The 22,790-nt window shown below is 37.5% G+C and overlaps 1 protein-coding gene across 3 annotated transcripts in view; it reads right to left on the reverse strand.

Moving 5' to 3' along the window:
• The window catches only part of Sos2 (SOS Ras/Rho guanine nucleotide exchange factor 2), a 103,492-nt gene that overhangs the window by 13,974 nt on the left and 66,728 nt on the right, over nt 1-22,790 (reverse strand). For 2 of the 3 annotated variants that reach the window (XM_031357628.1, XM_031357630.1), the window contains 10 exons: nt 22,107-22,234; nt 20,906-21,561; nt 19,996-20,077; nt 18,454-18,576; nt 15,392-15,495; nt 12,535-12,757; nt 9,783-9,902; nt 9,470-9,632; nt 2,647-2,764; nt 588-760 (listed from right to left, as the gene is read on the reverse strand). In XM_031357628.1, the coding sequence (XP_031213488.1) occupies nt 588-760; nt 2,647-2,764; nt 9,470-9,632; nt 9,783-9,902; nt 12,535-12,757; nt 15,392-15,495; nt 18,454-18,576; nt 19,996-20,077; nt 20,906-21,561; nt 22,107-22,234 (1,890 nt within the window). The remainder of the gene's footprint in view (nt 1-587; nt 761-2,646; nt 2,765-9,469; nt 9,633-9,782; nt 9,903-12,534; nt 12,758-15,391; nt 15,496-18,453; nt 18,577-19,995; nt 20,078-20,905; nt 21,562-22,106; nt 22,235-22,790) is intronic. The other variant, XM_031357629.1, reaches the window with a different exon arrangement.

A 22,790-nucleotide genomic window follows, 5' to 3' on the forward strand; every position in this document is an offset into this window, starting at 1 on the left:
AATAAAAGTTAAAAAAAAAAAAAAGAATACATTTCTGCACTCCTGTGACACTCCACAGCACAAAAGGCTGGCATAATGAGGAAGGAATGGGTAAAACGGATGGCCACTAGCAGCTCATCACCACTTTATTTTTGTGGAATTGTAGAAGCTATATTAAACATTATTACTCAAAATGAAACACCAACTGACAGAATGTTTTTAAAAAATCTGTTATGCATATATACCTGCTATTTTCCAAGTCCTTCCCAGTGATCAGATGAAGAGATTCAATGTTATGTTGGGGATGTGAGACACCTAAAATGGCTATCACTCAATTACAGCAGCAGCAGTGGGGTTTCATTTTACTGCACAGATGTTCCACTCCCTCTGTCTTTTTGGAAGAGTTTCTTAGCCAGTGCACAAAGAGGCAGGACTCTCAGGAGAAGGCCCTTAAGATTAATGACTGCTACAGCATACACACCCATATTTACATTTCTGTCTGAAGTTTAGCTTACTTTCAAAAGAGCACGTGTATCACTGTGACACTTTTTAGCAGTTCCATAGGATTTAATGCTATCTCTTTCAAAGATTAATAAGAAAATATTTACCCTCATTTCTGGTTCTGTCCGTAAGCAGTATGGTTGGTTCTGATATTGCTGAATCTCTCCAGTTATTTCAGCCACTTTCCTCCTCTTACTGAAATTGATCAAATCTTTCCCTTTCCTCTTTAGAAAGTCACTGTTCCCTTCTTCAGTCTTCAGAATATTTGTTAAATATATTCCTAGCAAAAAAATGTTTAAAGTTATTTTAAGACTGATGTCATTTAAGCAATCATTTGGGAAGACAAGTGGTCTGGTAGAGCTGGAGACATTGCAGAATTCAGCTTTCTCCCTTCTGACAGGCGAAAAGGAAAAGGTCCAGAGGGGTCCCTAGTAACAATCTGTAACAGAGTTTAAAATACAGAGAAAACGAAGACTACCTTCACTAACATTAAAGGCTACTCTTCTAAGAAATGAAAAGCTAAGACTGTCCAAACCCTGGGGGTTAAAACCTTGTCTAATCAAATGTTTTAATATTTAAAATATTTACTGTCAATGATCTTTAAGTGACTATAAACAAATTAAGCAATTTTGCTTAAGAACAGTATGACAAACTGCTCCTCAAAGCGCATTACTTAGAAAAAAATGTTCTAATCCCTTTTTATGCATAATTACTGGTTCATTTAAATTAGTGGTTCTTGGCTAAAGGCAATTTTGTTCTTCAAGGAATAGTTGGGAATATCTTTAAACACTTCTAGTAACTACAAGATTGGGCTACGCTGGACTCTAGTGAGTAGGAGATCAGGAGTCTACTAAACATTCTACAATGTGATTGACAACCCTTCACAACAAACAATCATTTCCTCTCAATTACAATCAATAATACTATAGTTTAAAAAAACAAACCTTGATTTAAATAACTATCCAATTCCACCAGTGAAGCCAGTCGTGTGCCACATAACTATGTTTAAACCATGGGCAATATATACAACAATGGTACAAAGATTTACAATAAACTATAGTTTATCTTAATTACCAGAACCACCCCCCAAGGGAATGGGAGCTGAGGAAGTCATACAGTTGTAATATGACAGTACAACGTGTGCCTCGGGTGCTTCTGCTGCCCCAACATCTGAGTACAGCAGTGTAACTACGTCAGGTGGACAACAGTTTGCAATCATAAGAAACAGTTATGTTACTGGCTCATGCATTTGCTATGTTACAGTTTTGTCATTAGAGTGTAATTTTACTTGTAAGGGAAAAAGTTTACTATAAAACAGTGAGCTGTGTTTAGGACGCTGAGGCAGAGCTGTTTGAGTCCAGGAGTTTAAGACCAACCTGGGCAATAAAAGCAAGACGGCATTTGAAAGAACAACAACAAAGGAAACAGCTCTGAAGAGGTCATAGTAAATGACTGGCTGGGATCATTTAGGTGTGTATAAGTGTACTCTATGATGTTTACACAAAACTGCCTAATGATGCTCTTCTCAGAGAGTACATTTACTGTCATGCATAATTATATTTAATAAAGGGTCACATCAAAAAGCTCTGCTCAATGTAATTTGTATTAATCATGCAATTCTGAGTTAAAAAGGTTTTATAAAGTCTCTGAAAAAGTACTTTTACACTGATAATTAAAAACAAACACTGCAGATGTGTCATATATAACTAAAAATAATAGTTGCACTTCATAAGAGTCTTCACAAGACTTGTTAAGTAGTACAGATAAGATATTTTCCATTCTTACAATAATTTTTTTTGTTTTATTGTCTTTTTCTTTTTTGTTTTGTTTTTTCGAGACAGGGTTTCTCTGTGTAGCCCTTGCTGTCCTGGAACTCACTCTGTAGACCAGGCTGGCTTCGAACTCAGAAATCTGCCTGCTTCTGCCTCCCAGGTGCTAGGATTAAAGGCATGCACTACCATTGCCCAGCTGTTACAACAATTTTGAGAGCAATTATCTTCATCTTCATTATATAGACAAGGAAATAGTTTTGTAACCTTTTATTTATCAATATAGACAAATAATAAATTTTATGTATGACATAAGAACAATTTATCTAGAAAGATCCAATCTTTTGGATACAACACATTCATCTTCAAAATATAATATTTATACTTAATGACTTACCAAAAAAAGGCACGCAAGGTGGATTGATTGATTTAAGTTTTACTAGGTATTTTTTAAAGTGATCCTGACTTAATTCCACAGCGTCATCCAAAATTCTCCGCTTTCTTTCCTGCAATGCCTTTAAAACATGTAAGTTGAATATAATTCTTGCATATAATTCAATTATATATAAACATCCATTAGAATACAAAACTTTAGAATTTATAAAAGTTTACAAATACTTAAAGCCACTTTAAAAATTATGAGTCTTATTCCTTTGGGCACTTGCTAAAATGAGTTATTCTATCTTTTATCTATAAATATAAAAACTAAGAATTTGTGTTCTTTCTACTATAAATTAGAAGATTTAGGAATAAAAAATTCTCTCTCGGGGCCTTATTTTTTTTTTTATCATTTTAGTCATGTAGGTGTAAATTACAGGGGCAGAAAAAAGAACTTTGATCCTTCAGGACTAAATGTTTTTTGACTAAAAGGTCTTGTGAGGTTGAGGGCAAACCTTAGCAATAAAAAAATGTAGGAAGGTAGGAAAACTTGAAGAAAATCTAGTGACTGAAGTAATCATAGGCTTTTTTTATTTATTACTATATTTTTCTTATAGGGAATAAAGCAATTTATAATCAATGAGGAGTATAAGCACATGTACATAAACACAAATCCACCGTGAGCATTTACTTGCGATCCATATAGCATATCAAATGTGGTTGCTTTAATAGCTTTTATACTCTACAGAATCCTCTACAGAAGCCCCAGACAACATGAACAAGGGGAGAACAAAGAGGACCAGTGATCCATCACTATTCCCAGAATCATAACTGACTGTCCCCAGGGGTGGGGGTGGAAGCTCCAAGTATATATACAAAGGATGTTAATAGGAAAATATAGTGACAGTGCTGTATATAAAAGCCAAACAAAATTCAACTATATTTCTAGATATAAAATTTTTTCACCAAAAAGGAAATAATTACTTTTGAAAAGATTCCAATATAGGCAACAATAGAGTGAAAGTGTCTGTCAGGAAATCATAAACAAAGAGATATACCTCATTCATGGTTAGGAAGGCTCATTACTATAAAACCGTCAGTCTTTCACAGTGACTTACAGACCTAAACACAACTCCTATTAAACTTAATTTTTTAAAAAGTGAGACTTAGGTTGATCCTATAGTAGTATTTTAGATATGTAGCACAGGAAAAATCAGCTGGGTTAAAAAGCTAGACTGAAAAGAAGCAAAGAACATATGTACACTCAGTTATGACACAGCAGGCACAATAGGTCAGCGTGGGGAAGAATGAATTCTGAATGTGTGAGGACAACCGAACAGCCAGGTAGAACAAAGCTAAAACCAGAGCCCAGCCTTCTTGTGTTAGGATGCATCACCTGCCAATTAAAAAGCCTATGGCCTATGGCTTAGGCAGGAAATGGGAGGTGGGACAGCTGAGAGAGAAAGGATTCTGGGACAGACCCAGGTGGAAAGGTTGGCCTGGGAAGATGAAGAGGAGACAGACACATGGTCCCTGAGCACAGGTAGCCAGCCACATGCCAGAATGTAGGTTAAAATAAATGGGTTTTCTTTAGTTATGGTCTAGTCAAAATAGCTATATGTCTAGTCAGAGCCTAGCTATATGGCCAAGGCATCTGTAAATATATTTTGAGTCTGAGTCTTATTTCTGGGAGCACTGGGCTGAGAGGAAGAACTGGGACTTAATTTCAACACAACCTCACCCCATATTCAAAACAAAATTTCATCTCAATTAAAGATATTCCTTTTGGCCTGGTGGTGGTGGTGCACGCTTTTAATCCCAGCACTTGGGAGGCAGAGGCAGGCGGGTTTCTGAGTTTGACACCAGCCTGGTCTACAGAGTGAGTTCCAGGATAGCCAGGACTACACAAAGAAACCCTGTCTTGAAATTTTGAGATGGGGTTTCATTACACAGTGAAGACCGGCCTTAAACTCTCAATTCTCCTACCCTAGGTCTTGAGGCTCAATAAGGACTTAACAAGAGAGACAAAACATTAGATAGGGCCTCGGGATCCACTACACTGAACATCACAAGGCAGTTAGGCTGGGGGGTGTTGGAGCCAGCACAGTGCCTGCTGTTCAAGCAGGAGGCCCAGCACCCACATACAAAGCCAGATGTTATGACTCTTGCTTGTAAACGCAGTGCTGAGGACAGATTCCCAGGAGTCCCCAGCAAGCCAGTTTAGAGAACTGTCAAGCCCAGGTTCTCGTAAAAGAGACACTGTCTCAAAAGTTAAGGTGGATAGCTGCTGAAAAATATCTACACATGTGTATATGCTTCTACATGCATGTGCACCTACATACACACAAGAATCCATATTTTTTAAATAAAAATAATAAACAGTACAAATGAAATTATGTAAACACAAATATTTAAAATAGAAGAAAAAAGTAAGATAATTAAGAGCACAAAATTTACAATGTGCTGTTCTAAAGGGGAAAGAAAGCAGATGATGTGCTGAGTGGGCCAACATGTGGCCCAGGGGCTCAAGGTGTGTGCCACCAAGACGCCCTGACCTGACCTGAGGCTGACATGGTAGAGAGAACCGATTCTGAAAATGCTCTCACCTCCATGCGTATGCTGTGGCATGGGCACCTCCAGCACTAATAAACCAGGGATGCCAAACTCACAGGTGTTTGCTGCTGTTACTCCTGTTATATTATATGTACTTTTAGAGTACTTTTGCCCCGATATTAAAAATCAAAATGTTTAACCTCTAAAATGAACACAATTTCAGTTTTATAATATCAGGATTAAAATAATAGTTTTTCATTTAAAATGTTAAAAGATTTATTTATTTTTATTTTTTCACAATCTGTGCACCACCTCTGTGCCTGGTGTCCACAGAGAGGGGCAGAGGGCATCGGATCTCCTAGAACTGGAGTAATAACAGATGGTTATGAGCTTTGTGTGGATGCTAGGAATTGGTTCTAAGTCCTTTGAAAGAGAAGTAAGTGTAATTACTAAGACATCTCTCCAGCCCCCAGAATTAAAATCATTAATGTAAGCAGACTGTGCTACTATCTTTAATACATAAAGCACATATAAGTTGAAAATACATAAATTCAAAATTACAATATTTTTCCTTTTCCTACTGAAAGGAGCAATGTTAGGAATTCCAAAAATGAAATCTTCTCTCCATTCCTCACAACCCCCTCTCTCCTTCTCTATTAAGGCTTGAACTCAGAGCTTTACACACGATGAGCAAGTGCTCCTCCACTCATTCACATCCCTGGCAACCACATTACCCTTAATATTTACATAACTGTTGGTAGCCATAATAGGACACGCTAATAACTAGCAGGTGATCACCCTGAAATGGCCTGCTTTGGATTATTATATAATTTGTGACAGGTGAGCCTTTATTAAGCAAGGCTGTAAGAGACCAATTTTAGGAAAGATTCCTGCTATTAATATGCTTTTCCTGTTATTATTAAACATGTATAACAATCACTAAGTAATAGCACACTCCTTTTGCAGCAGACCTTTGCAGATCCACGAAGATGTACTGTCTTATAGTGATGCTGTATAGACAAATAGATGACTTAAAGTCTTTTTTTTGGGGGGGGGGAAGGGGGTTCGAGACAGGGTTTCTCTGTGTAGCCTTGGCTGTCCTGGAACTCACTCTGTAGACCAAGCTGGCCTCGAACTCAGAAATCCGCCTCCCAAGTGCTGGGATTAAAGGTGTGCACCACCACCGCCTGGCATGACTTAAGTCTTAATGATGATCCTATAAGAATTCCTAAAATTTTATCAGTGATTATTAAGCTCTTTTATAGTGGGACTGCTATTAGGTCCTTTTCTGATAGTCAAAACTGCGATGAGAACTCTGCCAGTCTCCCAAGTGTCAGCAGTTAATTGCTCTTAGATGGTAACCAGACTTTCTCTTACTCAGAGCACATTCCAAGAGTTTTCAAAACAATTAACCAAAGGTCATAAAAGGGGGACTAACAATTTATTATAGGTGCTAGGACAGAAGGTAAAATGTTTACTGGGTTTATCTATGCAAAACTTTACTTATGGTTTTAAACCTTTGGTGAACCTGTGGCGCTGAGACAGGTGATGGATATTGAGACAGGTGATGGATATTTAGCCAGATAATTACTCCTAATAGATATGCATGTAAACATTCTCTGTTGTAAAGTTCTATTTCAATTTGTGATTTGATTTTCTTGGTGAACTTTTGATGAACTTTTTAACATTTGATCATATATTCTGAAAGATGTTTAAGGGCTGAGGACAAAGAGAAGAGTCAGAACTGGGGGACGGAGGTGAGAGGGACAGAGGTGAGAAGAACTGAGCTGAGAAGCTTTTAGACAGAACACTTTTTAGATTAGAAGGAGAATGCAGAGTGGAATAACTTAGAAACTATAGTTAACATAAAATACTGAGAGCAATGTGCAGAAAGCAGAGGGAAAGAGGAAAAAAGAAGATGCTGCAGAGAGCAGAAGGAGCAAGCAGGCTTCTCCTTATCATGGGACAGAATTGGTCCAATGGTAAGGACAAGACAGGCTTAGTCTTATTAAAAGAAACAAAGCTTTTTTCTTACAATCATGGATTTAATTCATTTAGCATTAAAATGATAAAAGCCTTTTCTTTCTCTATGTAATAAAAATTGGAGCTCATTTTTCATCCAGAATGAGTGAGTTCTTTCTGCAAATCTTTTTCTCAATATGCATTTGGTCTTCTGCTCCATATACATATGTAAGTATGGATGTATGTATAAGTATGTAATTGTGAGAATGTATGCATGTGTGTGTGTAAGTATGTAATTGTGAGAATGCATGCAAGCTGGGAATGGATATGTATAAGTGAAAAAATGAGCATGAATCTGTATATGAATTTATGTAAGATTATGCATATTCACTTATGTAAAAGTTCTTCAAGTGTTATTCTCTTCTCCTAGAAGTTTACTGCTCCAAACTTCCCCCTACCCCGACAAGCAAGAGGCATCTGGACAATAGGAAAAAGGTTCTAGCAATTGATCCTTGACTTAATCTCCTGCTGTTTTAGGATGAGGTGCTAAATGCCAGAAATTGCAGTTTCTGGCCTCAGAGGATCACAGAAGGCAGGTCAGCTACAATAGCATAGTAACTTAGACTTAGATAAGAAAAACTTTTTATTATACAGCAACCCTAAATATCTCATAAGACAAAGTCTTCACCTCTGCCTAAGCTCTTCCCCATCTGCTGCCTCAAGAAGAATCGACAAGAAAGAAGAAGTCGGAACTGGCCCCCGGCACATAACTCTCCTGCAAGGTTTAGGTTTGTTATATTAAAGTGGAATTATGGTCATTCTGAAGTTTTCTTATTTTTTTCCCCAAAACATAACATTAAATGCAGAACGATGCATATATTCATTCTTCAGCTGACGGTACCCCAGTGGTTTCCAGGTTTTCTGCTACTACAACAGTACTAGACCCACCATACCTGTGTCCAGGTAACTTATGGTCTGAAGTATTTGAGAAAAAGATTTGTTCTCTATGATTCTTATGGGAGAGTGTGTCTGTTTTTAGTTTTCACATATAGTGCTAGACTGGTTTGCAGAGAGATGATAATAGTCATATTTTAAGGTAACATTAGATAACACACCTGAGCGCCCACTTTCTTCACCTCACCTAGGGAAACCTTTGTAGGCACAAAAACAAAGGAAGAACCCATAGTGAGAAGACTGTGCTTGATGCAGAAACTAAGGGCCTATAGATAATCTGTTCTATTAACTTTAGCATACTAAAAAGTTTATATAAATAAATACAAATATCCCACAAAGAAAAATGAGGGGACATGACCAGAGAACATGACCAGATAAATCATACGGAAAAGATGAAAGTGGATAACAGATACATTAACAATATAAACTCACTAGTTATTTTTTTAAATGCAATAAATATTAAAACTTTTATTTTTGGCCCATGAAATATGTAAAAATTTAATGTTTAGGGCAAACTCCTTAGCAAAGTACCAAAAGTCTGAAAAAACAAAAACAACTCTGTTGCCAGAGTCAGAAGAAGGTGTTAGAGCTCCTAGAACTGAAGGCTCCCATCAGGATGCTAGGAATTAAACCTAAACTCTATGGATAGGACTTCTGTCTCCAGAAACCAATTCTAGGGAAAGAATCAGGGTTTCACAGAGACACATGAATGAATGGTCCACGATAAATTATATATGCAAATGAAAACACAAAATTAACTTAGTTGTTCCCAAATTGAATGATGGACTAAACTATAATTCACCCAGAGGACAGAAAACTATGTAGCCACTAAAAACAAACAAAACAAAACAAAACAAAATCCTTGTCTTGAGAGACAAACTATGTTTATAGAATAATGTTTATAAAAATAAGATGCATGTCATAAATAACTATGTAAAATATGATGTTCATTTTTAAATTATAGACAAAAATCTGTATACTTCTGTATCTCCCAAAATATCTCAAAGAAATATTAAACATAATTTAAAATGTAACGATCTATAATTTAAAATAAAATAACTTTAGGATTCAGAAAGAGTTATCTTTTTGACTATACATTACAGAAACTAAGAAATAACTTGTATATTGAATATATAATAAAATTCTTTGCCATTGATGAGACTATCACTGTGTCACTGGGAAAAAACCATACACTCACCAGCATATGCTGTTACACAAATACATACTTTAGTAATTCTATCTCTGAATTTAAGGGGAAAAGATAGAAGAACAAATGTTTTTAAAAAACATTTGCTTAGAAATAAGTAAAAGTGATCTCTTATGTTAATTTTATCAGTCCTCCCAAAAGATGAAATATTCAAGCGAAAACTTACCTCAAATGTGTGGTCTAGTCTGTACACTGATACTGAATTGACGGCACTGACTATCTCCAACACGCCATTGAAATTATTCAAATCTTGAAACACTTGTAGAATTTCTACTATTCTGCTGAGCACTGCCACCCGTTCTTCAAAATTTTCTGCTTCCACAATGCATCTAACAACAACAAAATATTCATGGCTTAGGACAGTTTCTTCATTTCACTTGGAAAACAAGAACCCTCTTTATAAAGCTAGAGTTTTAGCTTAAATATGACTTAATGTTATGACTACTAAGGAACATAAGACAAAGTAAATAAAAACTTACTTTTCAAACCACAGAGTGAGGTTTGTTGTATGGCGGATCATTTTTAATAGGTTTGGAGAATTTATTTCTTTATCTTCTTTGGTCCAGACACTCCCTACAAGTTCAGAAGGCTGGACTTTCCTGTAAAACAGCAACCATCAATGCAACTCACCCTACAAAGTTAGGATCGAGCTACCTAAGATGTTCTAAAGGTAAACTGAGAAACATATAAGCAGGTTAATTAACAAAAGGTAAGCAGAAAGCAGGGAGCCTCCACTGCTGTGCTGACATAGACAGATCCACCAGCCACCTGACAAACAACTGGGCAGATCTCACAGGCCTGAAGACACAGAGTAACTGACAAACATGTCAGCATCTATGAATGCACTAAGGATACACTGACACAGTCCTAGGGACGCATTTACCACAATGCTCAGGGACACACTGTCTTCACAGTGAAACCCCAACAGCTAAGAGCTCATCATCAGGAAACGGGAGAAACTATAGAGCAGTCACAGTGGAATATTACACGGTGGCTAAAATAAATTAATTAAACTGGACATCAACTTGAACAAGTATCGAAAACAATATAAAATTTAAAAACCTGGTAAACAGTGTTATCAAAATACATGTGGCTTTAAGATAGGTAAGCGAATGAGTCATATTACTTAGGGCTATGTACACAGATACTAACTCATAAAGATAGACAGAGGAAGGATAAAGATCAAGGCCTGGGTCATGGTAATTTCCTGGGAAGAATGAAAAACAGTATAATTAAGGGGAATTATAAGAATTTCAATCTTGTCTGTAATTTTTTATTATCTATGAATAATTATTATTACCTATACTTTTGGAATGCTTGAAATAACTAATAAAAACCAGAAGAAAAGATTAAATCATTAATGAGTCAGGATTGTATAATTTAAAAACTGTCTAATGCACTGCCATCAATGTCCTATAGTTTTCAATATTTAAAAAGTTCTTTTGGGAGCTGGAAAGATGGCTCAGTGGTTAAGAACACTGACTGCTGCTCTTCCAGAGGTCCTGAGTTCAATTCCCAGCAACCACATGGTGGCTCACAACCATCTATAATGGGATCCGATGTCCTTTTTTGGTGTGTCTAAAAGACAGCTACAATGTATTCACATACATAAAATAAATAAATAAATCTTTTTAAAAAATTCTTTTTGGTTAGTAGATTTAAAGACAAAGGGGTTCTTGCTAACAGTTTTTGGAGCACATTTATTTGTTTCTTTGGCAGGGACTAATATAGTTCAGGCTGGTCTTGATTCTCTCTGTATGAGAATATAGCCTTGAACTCGTGCTTTCTCTCCCCACAGCCTCCCAAGTGCTGGGACTGTAGGCATGTGCCACTATGCCTAGCTTTTTTAGAATACATTTTCTTACTTAACTATTATTTCACTAGAAATCTGCAATAATATCAATGTCTGTGTTACCTTTCTTTTATCAAACAAATCATAGAACAAAGAAATGAATTTCTATGCCATAAAGCATGTCTACATGGAACTACATACTTAAAATAATGATACCCATGTTATCTTTTTAAAAAGGATATCACATTCATTCATGAGAGAAAACTCTATTCAATACAGAATGCTTCGTTGCCTCCAGTAACAAGTTCCTTCATGCTTACCTGTCACATATCACAATTTATACCTATTTTAAAGACTGCCTTCCACATTAAGTAATTCCAGATTACTTTTATAGCAGGACCTTCTTAATGAGCTGCTTACAAATACTCAGAGATGTTAAAGGTCAAATTCTGAATAGCCCTGCCAGTGCCAACCACAGACACACTTCTAATGAAGACAGTTTATATCTGGTTCTTTCCTACAGTCTCTATAACACTAAAGTTTATACAGCCTTGCTTTTTCCTGTGCAATCTTTTTTTTTTTTTTAAATAGCTGCTGGAATGGAGAGATGGTTCAGCAGTTGAAAGCCCTAGCTATTTCTCTAGAGAAACTATGCTCAATTCCTAGTGTCCATACGGTGGTTTACAAGTGTCTGTAAACCCCAGGTACCAGACATGCAGTATGATGCAGTCATTCACATAGCCAAACTACCCATTACAAACAATAAAGAAATTAATTAAAAAAACTCTCCTGATGAATGATATTCTCCAGGATATTGGTTTGTACTTTTTGTTTACTTTATTTTTTCAGACAAGGCCTCGTAGCTCAGGTTGGCCCTAAACTTGCTATATGTAGCTGAAGCTGGCCTCTTGATCCTCCTGCCCTCTACCTCACAACTGCTGGGATGACAGGCTTATTCCATTCCACCTAGCTAGGATACAAAAGAGCCTTGTGGATTCAGGAAGGTTTTGATGGCATCATCGTAGGGGTTTACTTTCAATAGGAAGCAGTTACCTACATGCTATACAGTAGTCACAGGAGCCTGAGTTGTAAGTGAAAGAGAAAAAGACTTATCTTACTTAATACTCTATACATTTATCTGACAAGAATCTCTGAATCTCTTATTCAGACTGACTGACTGTACTAATCTCAGACTAAAGTAATTTAGGAAGCAGGGAAGTAGATATACACACACACACATACACACACATACACAATTATTGGGAAAGAGAGACATGTGTGGAGTCAGAGGACAACTCGGAGAGGTCAGTTCTCTTCTCTCACTGGGTTGGCTCAGAGCTATTCTAAAACACTGATGAATAATTAGCAAAGTATTATGAAAATCCTTAAGAAGTATACTCAGAGTTCTTGAAATAAACCAAGAAATTAACACAATCTACCTGTAGAGATCAGATTCCAAAAGTGTTAACTGCCGTGCAATCTCTATTGGGTGAAGTGTCATAAGATCGAACGTTTCAAACTGCCCTGCTCTGCTTATGTGCCATTCGACTGGTGGTGGTGAACTTTCAAAGGTGATATTATGGCTTACTCCATTTGCCTGAGCTTGCTTCTTCCTCTTGATAATTTTAGCAATGGATTCTACCCATTTCTTCATGGCTTTCCCTAGAGGAGAAACAAACAGAAAAGCCTTTTACTTGACAAACATAACTGCAAATGGCAAGATTAACTATCACTTGGCTTCCACAAGTACAAGACATTATCACTCCATCAATATTTAAGCAGATGATTTTAAAACCTCCAAAGTAATCACAACACCATTGCTACATACAAAAACTGACCCCTGGCATGTCTGACTATGGAGTCCAAAAACTAGTTTAAACTCCAAATTACAGACATGAGTCACCATATTCAGCAAGGTGTCTTTTGTCTTAATGTCTTCTTATATTTTATCTTAAAATATATGTTTTGTCTTAAGACATAATATTACTGTCTTCACATGTTTTGCTAGTATTTGAAAGTTTAACTATCAAATGTTTCATATAGTTGACTTGTTTTTAAAAGGACACAAGGGGCTGGAGATACGGCTCATCGGTTAAGAATACTAGCTAATCTTTCACAGGGTCCAGGCTCAATAGCAAGCACCTGCAACAGTCTGTAACTCCAGTTCTAGAGGGTCCAATGACCTCTTCTTGCCTCGATGGTTCACAGACATACATGTAAGCTAAACATGTAAATAAAGTATAAAAAGGACACAACCATGACATTAGGTCAATACATCATTTCCTTTACTATGCAAGCTTCCCTTTTATCACTCAAAACACTTGCAGTTTATTTGTTGAAGAAACTGAATTATTTATCCTGTGATGTTTTTTCTGTGGATTTTTCCCAAGTTTGCATTTTTTTTTTTTGCTGCAATTTCTTACCTATGGCATTATTTGTGATATATATCTATCTCCTAAACTTTTTTAAAACTAGAGATATAAAATATATTATATATATATACACATATATATATATATAAATATAAATAAAATATAAAATAAGGATCTGGAGAGATGACTCAGCAGTTAGGAGCACTGGCTGCTCTTGCAGAGGACCCTGGTTCAGCTCCCATCACTGGCATGGTGAGAATTTGCTCTTTAGCATGTTCAGTTCAAGGAATGCAGTGCAGTCTTCTGACTACCACGGGCACCAGAATGAGTATGGCACACAGATAAACATGCAGGCAAATCACTCATATACATAAAATTTAAAAGGTAATAAATGATAAAAATACAATTTAAACTTAATGCTCGGATTTAGTATTAAGAACAATTTTGAGGGGCTGGCAAGATGGCTCAGTGAGAAAGAGCACTGACTGCTCTTCCAAAGGTCCTGAGTTTGGATCCCAGCAACCACATGGTGGCTCACAACCACCCGTAATGAGATCTGATGCCCTCTTCTGGTGCATCTGAAGACAGCTACAGTGAATTACACTGGAGCAGGGGGCCAGAGCGAGCGGGACTGGAGCGAGCCGGTCCTGAGTTCAATTCCCAGCAGCCACATGATGGCTCACGGCCATCTGTACAGCTACAGTGTACTCATACACATAAAATAAATAAATAAATAAATATTTAAAAAAAAGAAAAAGAACAATTTTGAGTCACACATGAACAATAAAAATTCTGTTTGACATTTCAAAGGGAATCACATCCTCTATTTTGAACAAAATTTCCCTTAAAGAACAAGTAAGCTCTTTGCTCCCTGGCTGCTATGAGGTGAGCAGCTTTATTCTATTACACCCTCTGTCATGGTATTCTTTCAAATCACAAGCCCAGAAAAATGGAGCTAGCCAAGTTCAGACTGAAAACTTCGAAACTGTGAGCCAGAACATTTGTGTTCTGCTTTTATAACAAGAAGAGCAAACAGGAATGGGGAAAAGGTGGCTTGCTACATTATTTTCAGGCAATGTCTTAATACTGTTAGTTAACACACATATACTTTATGAATAGCACACATTTTGATAACATCTATGTTTCCCTTCAGTGCTGTGATTCTGAACCTTCAAGTAGGAAACTCTTACCTTTCCAGTACAGATGTTTTTCCTGGGATACTTTTCCACAAGTAAATACATTTTTTTCAGTGTTAATGGTCCAAAATTAAAGAATAAGAGGAATAGGGGACTAGGAGGCAAAATCAGTCATATTTTTATTTACCTAAACGAGTGACAACCTTGAGGTAACATAAAATGTTAACATTTTTTCAGATAATTTTTACATGAATGACAGTGTATGTGTGCCTCTGTGTGCGTGTGTATGTGTGTACACATGTATGTTCAAGTGTTCACAGAGGCCAGGTGAGGGATTCAGAGAGCCTGGAGCTGGAGTTTGGGCAATGATGAGTGATAGGAACGGACTCAGGTCTTCTCAAATAGCATCATGCCAGCCCCGAAGTATCTTAAAAGGAAAAAATAAATAAGTAAAAAGAAGCTTTTGGCTTCTTTAAAAGAGGTATCCAAAAGGAGTTGAGAGGGCTTGCTCAGTGGTAAAGTCTTGCCTCGTACAGCAGGCCATGTGCTCCGTCTCCAGCGTTGACGGAAAACAAGAACAAAGCCACCAGCTGAGAAGGCAAGGGTCTATCTACAACTGCAGGTGACGCTGGACACACAGCATTGTTTAGAACAAACAGCAAATATCCTAAGCATTATTTCAGTTTTGTAAACATGACAACTAGTTTATTTTTTAACGAAAAGTCACAGAATTTCTAAAATAAACTCATGTACAACATAAGAGTCAATCAAGCCTTTAAATAATATACCTCTTACACTTGAAATGAAGGATTCTAGTCTTTCAAGCAATTCCAAGTCTCTTTCAAAGTCATAAAAATGATGCTCGACCCAGTGGCGAAAGACATTCAAGACCCTGATAAAACGGAAGGAGACAGTTATTGAGAACTACACTCAATACTACACAGAGCTCAAAAATGTTGTTTGTTTTTCAGACTGTGCACTAAACGGAAACTTTTAAATACTCTAAAGTACAAAACCTCATTCTTTGCTTTATTACTCATTTATCTTAAGAAAAGAAACTTTTTTACTCATGTAAAAGAATTATGTTCATAGTATATTTTTTAAATTTCTTACACAGAAAAGGCATTATATGTATATGTGCAAAAGCACATCATGTGCTTCTTCAATCCAACATCATGTGTCTTCTTCAATCACATCATCATCATCATCATCATCATCATCATCATCATCATCATCATCATCATCCTCATCATCCTTCTCATCATCATCATCATAGATGATAGGGTCTCTCACTGGACCTGGCACTAACCAGTTAAGCTCAATGGGCTGCTTAGTATGCTCCCAGGATCCTCCTGTCTCTACCTCTCCAGTGTGGGATAACAGGCTCATACTACACTACTGTACTTCTATTTCTACATGGGTGCTGAGAATTGAAGGCAGGTCCTCATGCTTGCAATGGCAAGCACTGTCTGGACTTTTCCCTTTCCCCAGGCCCCTGAAATCATTTTTAAGATATAAATTTTCATGCATTTTCCACATAAAATGAATAGTATTTGATTTTGAATTCAACTGCTATCATTTCTTTGTAAGCTACACATAAGTATATAATCTTACAGTTTATTTCCAAAGACAGAAACATTACTTTGGACAGAGTATTTGTTTTGTAATGCCACAAGATGGTTACTTATGATGTTGCAAGTATACAGATTTAATTATCTATACAGACACAATTTTCCACTCCCTACTACTGACACACTGTACTATAAATTAGTTGCTTCAGCATTTTTTGTTTTATTACTTCAGAACAATGACTATTCCCAGTTAGGTCCTATCCTTTCCTCACAGCAGGATGAGAGAACACAATTTTCCAGGGATGTTGTGCTACTTGTGTTAAACAACCTCATGTTATGGACTTCCTGGCTGGCACAGCAGCTTAAGAATAAACCAAGATCACAGAACTGTTAGCCTCTAGTTTATGCTTAGCTCAATTCAAATGTTCTATTTCCTCCAAGAGCAATGCAATTCTAAGATTGCTATATGAAAGGAGAAAGCCTTAGCATCAGACTTTACCAAAACCAAACGTTTCAGCTAATCAAAACACCAGTAAGAAAACTAGTGAGCTACCACTGTGTGGAAGAAAAGACTGGCAAAACCTTTTTCCGACAAAATGCAGTAGACTGCAAACTTCTTGGCTCAGCTCTACACCCCAGTGCAAAATAAAAGATCAAAGGAAACAGGCAAGGAGTTCTAACCAGACTCTGGATCATCCAAGTATGAATGATCAGTAAGAAGCAAAAGTTCTTAACATCATGAGTCGCTAAGAGGAAACAAATCACAGTGAGAACGACTGTACACTTAACAGTACAGCGGAGGTGCAAACCAGACACATCTGTAAACACCGGCAAGGTACGGAACACAGGCGCTCCCATGCAACGTTCTGACAATGTTTAGAGAAGTCCTGACAACTCCTTCTGTAACTGAACATGGACCTAAACTTTCCATCCAGTCATTCTGAGCCAACCATATCAATAAATTTAAAAATGGCTGATATAAGCCACATGGATCAATCTTGAAAGCGCATTCAATGGAAGGGTCTGAAATGAAGATAATACATTTCAATTCACGTCTAAAACAATAACTCCAGTCTATGGAGGGAGAGAGCTGAGTAGTGTCTTTGGAGGTAGAACGCAGCTTTATTGGAGAGGACACAAGGATCTCTCTGACATGTGGTGAGAAGATGCGTGGGCCTTGCTAGGCTTGATGGCATTGCCTTTAATCCTAGCAATCAGGAGGCAGAGACAGGCGAATCTCAGTGAGTTTGAGGCCAGCCTGGTCTATAAAATAGAGTTCCAGGACAGCCAGGAATACACAGAAAAACTCTGTTCTCAAAAAAAACAAAACAAAACAAGACAAAAAAAACTACCAACAAAAAAAGATGTATATGTCAATGTTTAGTAGAAAAAAGAAAACAGGCTAGCTAAGGAGGTCAGACAAGGCAATTTTAACCTTATCTTGCCATTTCCTTTATATAAACTATTTCAAGTTACTTTATCTTGCTAAGTTTTTATTTCCTTATACATAAAGTAGGCATAGAATTATGCTATGTCCCTAGTAGTAAAGAAATGATGTTGCAAGGATAAGATAGAAAAGATAAACCAGTAGCAGGAAATAACTGGCAAACAGTAAGTACTAGCAACAGATGCCTGCTGTGATGAAATATTCTTTCACTACGACGAGGATTCCTTAAAGTATCAAATGCCCAGGTATTCTGAGGAGGAAAGGAACTGCAGCTTCCAGAAATACTGTGAAAACATCCATATTACTATATTAACATATTGGGATATGAAAGGAAAAAAGTGGGAAACAAGACTACAGTAGGCACATTTCTATGTGGCTATCTATAACCCAGCAGACTCCACTGTGGAGAGACACTGGAGATTTCCAGGGAAAGCTGGCTAGCTATACTAGCTTGTCTCAATAAACAGAGCAGAAAGCAATCAAGAAAGACACACTAGATGCCAACTTTGGGACTCTATGTACACGAACCTGCATACACATGTATCATACACATGTGAACACGCATACACACAGGCATACCCACCACATGCATAGACAAAAATAAAAACAAATAGGCATATGAAGATAATCTATCATGTGACACACAAATGATACAAATAACACGATATATTTAAACAATTAAACTACTTTAGGGCTACTTATTTAATAATTATCCTACAGGGAAAGTTAGAAGGAAACAATGGAAATAAGGTTAATAATAGAATTAAGAGCTAAGAACTTGTGTGTAAACTAGATAGTGAAATATTTTTAAGTTGTGACACTCAGGGCAGACCTAAGTTGCACAGGTTGGACGTATTCCTTGCGGAATCTTTTCAGATCTGCACTGATTGGCTGCTCGCCTTTCTCTAACGCCAGCTTGTCTGCCTCAGTAGGTTCTGGTTCTGGAATTTCAAACCTAAGAATAAAATCAAAAGAAGAGAAGTTTGTTCATACATAAATGAAAGAGACTTTGAATGCAACAAGAAAAATGTTGTGGCTCGGTAATCCTGTCTCTCTCATTATGTAGAAGCACAATTACTGTGTACCCTCCTCACTCTCATTATGTAGAAGCACAATTACTGTGTACCCTCCTCACTCTCATATGTAGAAGCACAATTACTGTGTACCCTCCTCAAGAAACTGCACACATAAGGGAACACCCTTTGGCTATTTGGTACAAGGTATGGAGTCCTTTATTATTGTTGTTACTTCTCTGTGTGTGTGTGTGTGTGTGTACACTGTGTGTGTACTATGTATATGTATATATATATATATATATATATATACACTGTGTGTGTGTGTGCTGTGTGTGTGTACACTGTGTATGTACTGTGTATATATGTACTGTGTATGTGTGTGTACACCCACGGAGGCCAGAGGCATTAGAGTAGGAGTTTCAGGCAATGTAGGTACAGAGAACCAAACTTGGGTTCTGGAAGAGCAGTTACATGCTCTTAGACATCTTAGACCCCTGAGACATCTTTCTAGGCCCTGCATTCTTATTTTTATTTTCAAAAAAGTCTTAGAGGTGGCACTGATCAGCACAGAAAAGGTTCACATTTTAAATTTTAAACTGTAAGGCATTTAAAATGCTACTTAATATACAGTAAAAATTTCAGCTCAAACCTTAATTTTATATATTAATAATATAGAAATTATTAATTTTTAGGGTCAATAATACATGAGTTTTAAAAATAAAAGACTATCTTTTAAAACAGAACTTCTCAACTCCTGGGTTGTGACCTTTGGCAAACCTCCATCTCCAAAAATACTTACATTGTGATTCCTAACAGTAGCGAAATCACAGTTACCAAATAGCAGCAAAAATAATTTTATGGTTGGGGGGTCACCACTACACAAGGAACTGTATTAATGGGTCACAGCATCAGGAATGTTGAGAACCACTATTTTAGAGATGCCTATAGAAATATTTAGATACAATCTGTGGTCTAGAATCTACTTCAAAATAATCCTGGGGGTAGGATGATTAAATTTGTAGGAAAAGGAGATAAGTCAGTGACTACTAAAACTAGATGATAGATTCCTCTATCCTTGTATATATTTTGAAATTTATCATAACAAGTTTATTGTAAAAGTTAAGGGAAAGATGTACCTTTAAGGAACAAAATAAACTTTATTAAAATACACAGTTTTTATCTTTTAAGCTCGTTTTTTCTGGTTCCCACTGAAGAGCCCTCCTCAGCAAGGGCTGGGCAAGCAAACCTGCTGAAAATAAGAGCAGTTTTATTGGTGTAATACTAAACAAGTCTTGAATGCTACCAGGACCTTTTCAAAGTACAAAGATGTTAAGGTAAGTAAAATATGGCTTTCTTACCGCTCTATCAGCAAGCTTAGCAATTCCTGTGGTTTACAAAATGAACGATATGTAGTAAGAAAAGTACGAACAAAATTGGGATCTGAAAAAGTCGAGAAAAAAAATAGACTCATGTTTAATGTATCCATTTTAAGCAACTCGAAGTTCCACTTTCCTTTCTTTCCTTTTTGTTTTAACTTTGGTTCCTTCCACTGTAGCTTTTCCCTGCTAGATGTAGTATTTCTTTCTCCCCCTACCCCCTATATGGGCAAGAACTCATGCTGGCCCAGGCTAGCTTCAAAAAAAATCACTATGTAGCCAAGGATAGCCTTGAACTCCTTATGTTGCCATCTCCACTCTACTTCTCAAGTAGAGAATCCACTTCTTAATAAATGAGAGTAGGGATCATTCTCAAATTTAATTTTACAAATAAACATTTTTATGAGCATTTATTGTCACTGGAATTAATGACACATTTTAGAAATGTTTAATGAGGGCTGGCGAGATGGCTCAGCTGGTAAGAGCACTGACTGTTCTTCTGAAGGTCCTGAGTTCGGATCCCAGCAACCACATGGTGGATCACAACCATCCGTGATGAGATCTGACGCCCTCTTCTAGTGCATCTGAAGACAGCTACAGTGTATTATGCCAGAGTGAGTAGGGCCAGAGCAAGCGGGGCCGTCCTGAGTTCAATTCCCAGCAGTCACATGATGGCTCATGGCCATCTGTATAGCTACAGTGTACTCATACACATAAAATAAATAAATAAATCTTTAAAAAAAAAAAGAAATGTTTAATGAATGATTTAGTCTTTTGATTTTCCATTATTGTTTCTCTGTGGTGCTCTTCCCCATCCCGGCCCCATCAACGCTGAAGTGCTCTCAGCCGTTGGGTCCTAGTCTCTAGGTGAGCACATACTAGTCTCACATACCTGCATACATGTGGTATGTTAGCCTTTCAATCAGCTTCTCCACAGTGCCTCCTTTAATAATGGGGATCCCACTTCTACTTTGCAAGTTGTCTTCAAAAACAATGTTTTCCTCCGAGTCTGTCACCACGAAGCGGTACATGTCTGGACTGGGTACCCTGAGGGGTTGCTCCTTCTCTTCTTTCAGGAGCACAGAGTCCAGCATTCTGTCCAGAGTGCTTCGGTAGTGTAGGGAAATAAGGGCTGCCATCCAGTTATTCTTCTCTTCAGCCGACTTGGCAGCAAATATTACACTATTTTCATCTTTGGATACTAATTCAAAAGCATGTTTGTACTCACAAGCATCTTCTTTATCACAGATTTGAATCTTCCTCATGACAAACTTCTCTTTTAATCTGTATTCTGCACTACTATAACCTGGGAGTCGGGTCTGGCCATGATTAGGTTTACAGCTGATCATTAAGCCATCAAACAGAAAAATATGCCTTTCATGTTTAGCACCAATTCTGGTCAATGGCCCTTCCATTATGAACTCATTACAGCACTGTCCGATATCTTTGCCTTCCCACCCATCTATGTTTTTCTGAATTTCATTCATTTTTTTGATAGCCAGGTGCTTGCTTCTTAATTGACGATTGTAAAAAGGACAAACGGGATCCCTAAAAAGAAAAAAAAAATTAAAAAGCAAGGTAAATTGTGGCTTATTCAATAATAACATTTATGTAACTCCAAATCAAATAACAAAAGTATTCAGCCGAGTTGAGGGGTACAGTTTAATGACTAAGTCTATACTTAGCATGTATGGCCCTGGGTTTGAATACTCACCATTCAAAAGCTTAAATAATGAAATATTAAACTAAATTTCTAACCATTATTTTCTTCTAGCCCTGCCCCTCAATAGCAACTAACTCAGTTTTAGTACTATTCAAGTAAATACTACAGCTGAATATTTTATTTCTAGAGTCATAAGAACTAAAATTATAAAAAAATTCTACATTGCAGAAAATTATATAAAATTTCACTAAGTATATATTTAAATTTATAAACTATATCCTAACAATGTAACAATGGTAGTTTGGTAATTTTCCGACTAATACAGGTCACAAAAGACCAAGCATAACGTTCAAGAATGTGGCATCATTCTGACTCACACCTGGGAACAGGGGGCATCGCACACATTGAAGGAAGCACAGTCTAGACTTACCCAGGTCGGCGTCTAGGTGAGTGCTGCTTGTAAATTCGGTCCATGCTGCCTTGGAGATTCATGAGGGCAGTGATAGCCTGATTCAAACACTCTCTGTCTTCCTGCTCTTCACTACATGCTTTCAACTGCTAAGGTGGCGGGCGGGAGAGACAAAGGACATTGTTTGGCTCTATTCTCAACTTCTCTATAGTAAAAGTGGAAACATATTAAACCTTAAATGTGTTTAATGCTGCAGTGTGAATATGCAATGCCTCCCACTGGGCACAGCCGAGGCTTCTGAGGCCTGGCCTTACTTCCATGAGGCCTGGCCTTACTTCCATGAGGCCTGGCCTCACTTCCAGCCTCCTGGGCACAGCTGAGGCTTCTGAGGCCTGGCCTCACTTCCATGAGGCCTGGCCTCACTTCCAGCCTCCTGGGTACAGCTGAGGCTTCTGAGGCCTGGCCTCACTTCCAGCCTCCTGGGCACAGCCGAGGCTTCTGAGGCCTGGCCTCACTTCCATGAGGCCTGGCCTCACTTCCAGCCTCCTGGGTACAGCCGAGGCTTCTGAGGCCTGGCCTCACTTCCAGCCTCCTGCTTCCTGACTGAGGACATCTGCGTGCTTTTCCACGGTGATGGACTGTCTCCCTTCATCAACTGTACTCTTTCCCCACTGACTTCGCTTCTTGTCAGATATTTGGATACAG

This window comes from Mastomys coucha, unplaced genomic scaffold, assembly GCF_008632895.1.
Source record: "Mastomys coucha isolate ucsf_1 unplaced genomic scaffold, UCSF_Mcou_1 pScaffold6, whole genome shotgun sequence".
NCBI classification, from domain to species: domain Eukaryota; kingdom Metazoa; phylum Chordata; class Mammalia; order Rodentia; family Muridae; genus Mastomys; species Mastomys coucha.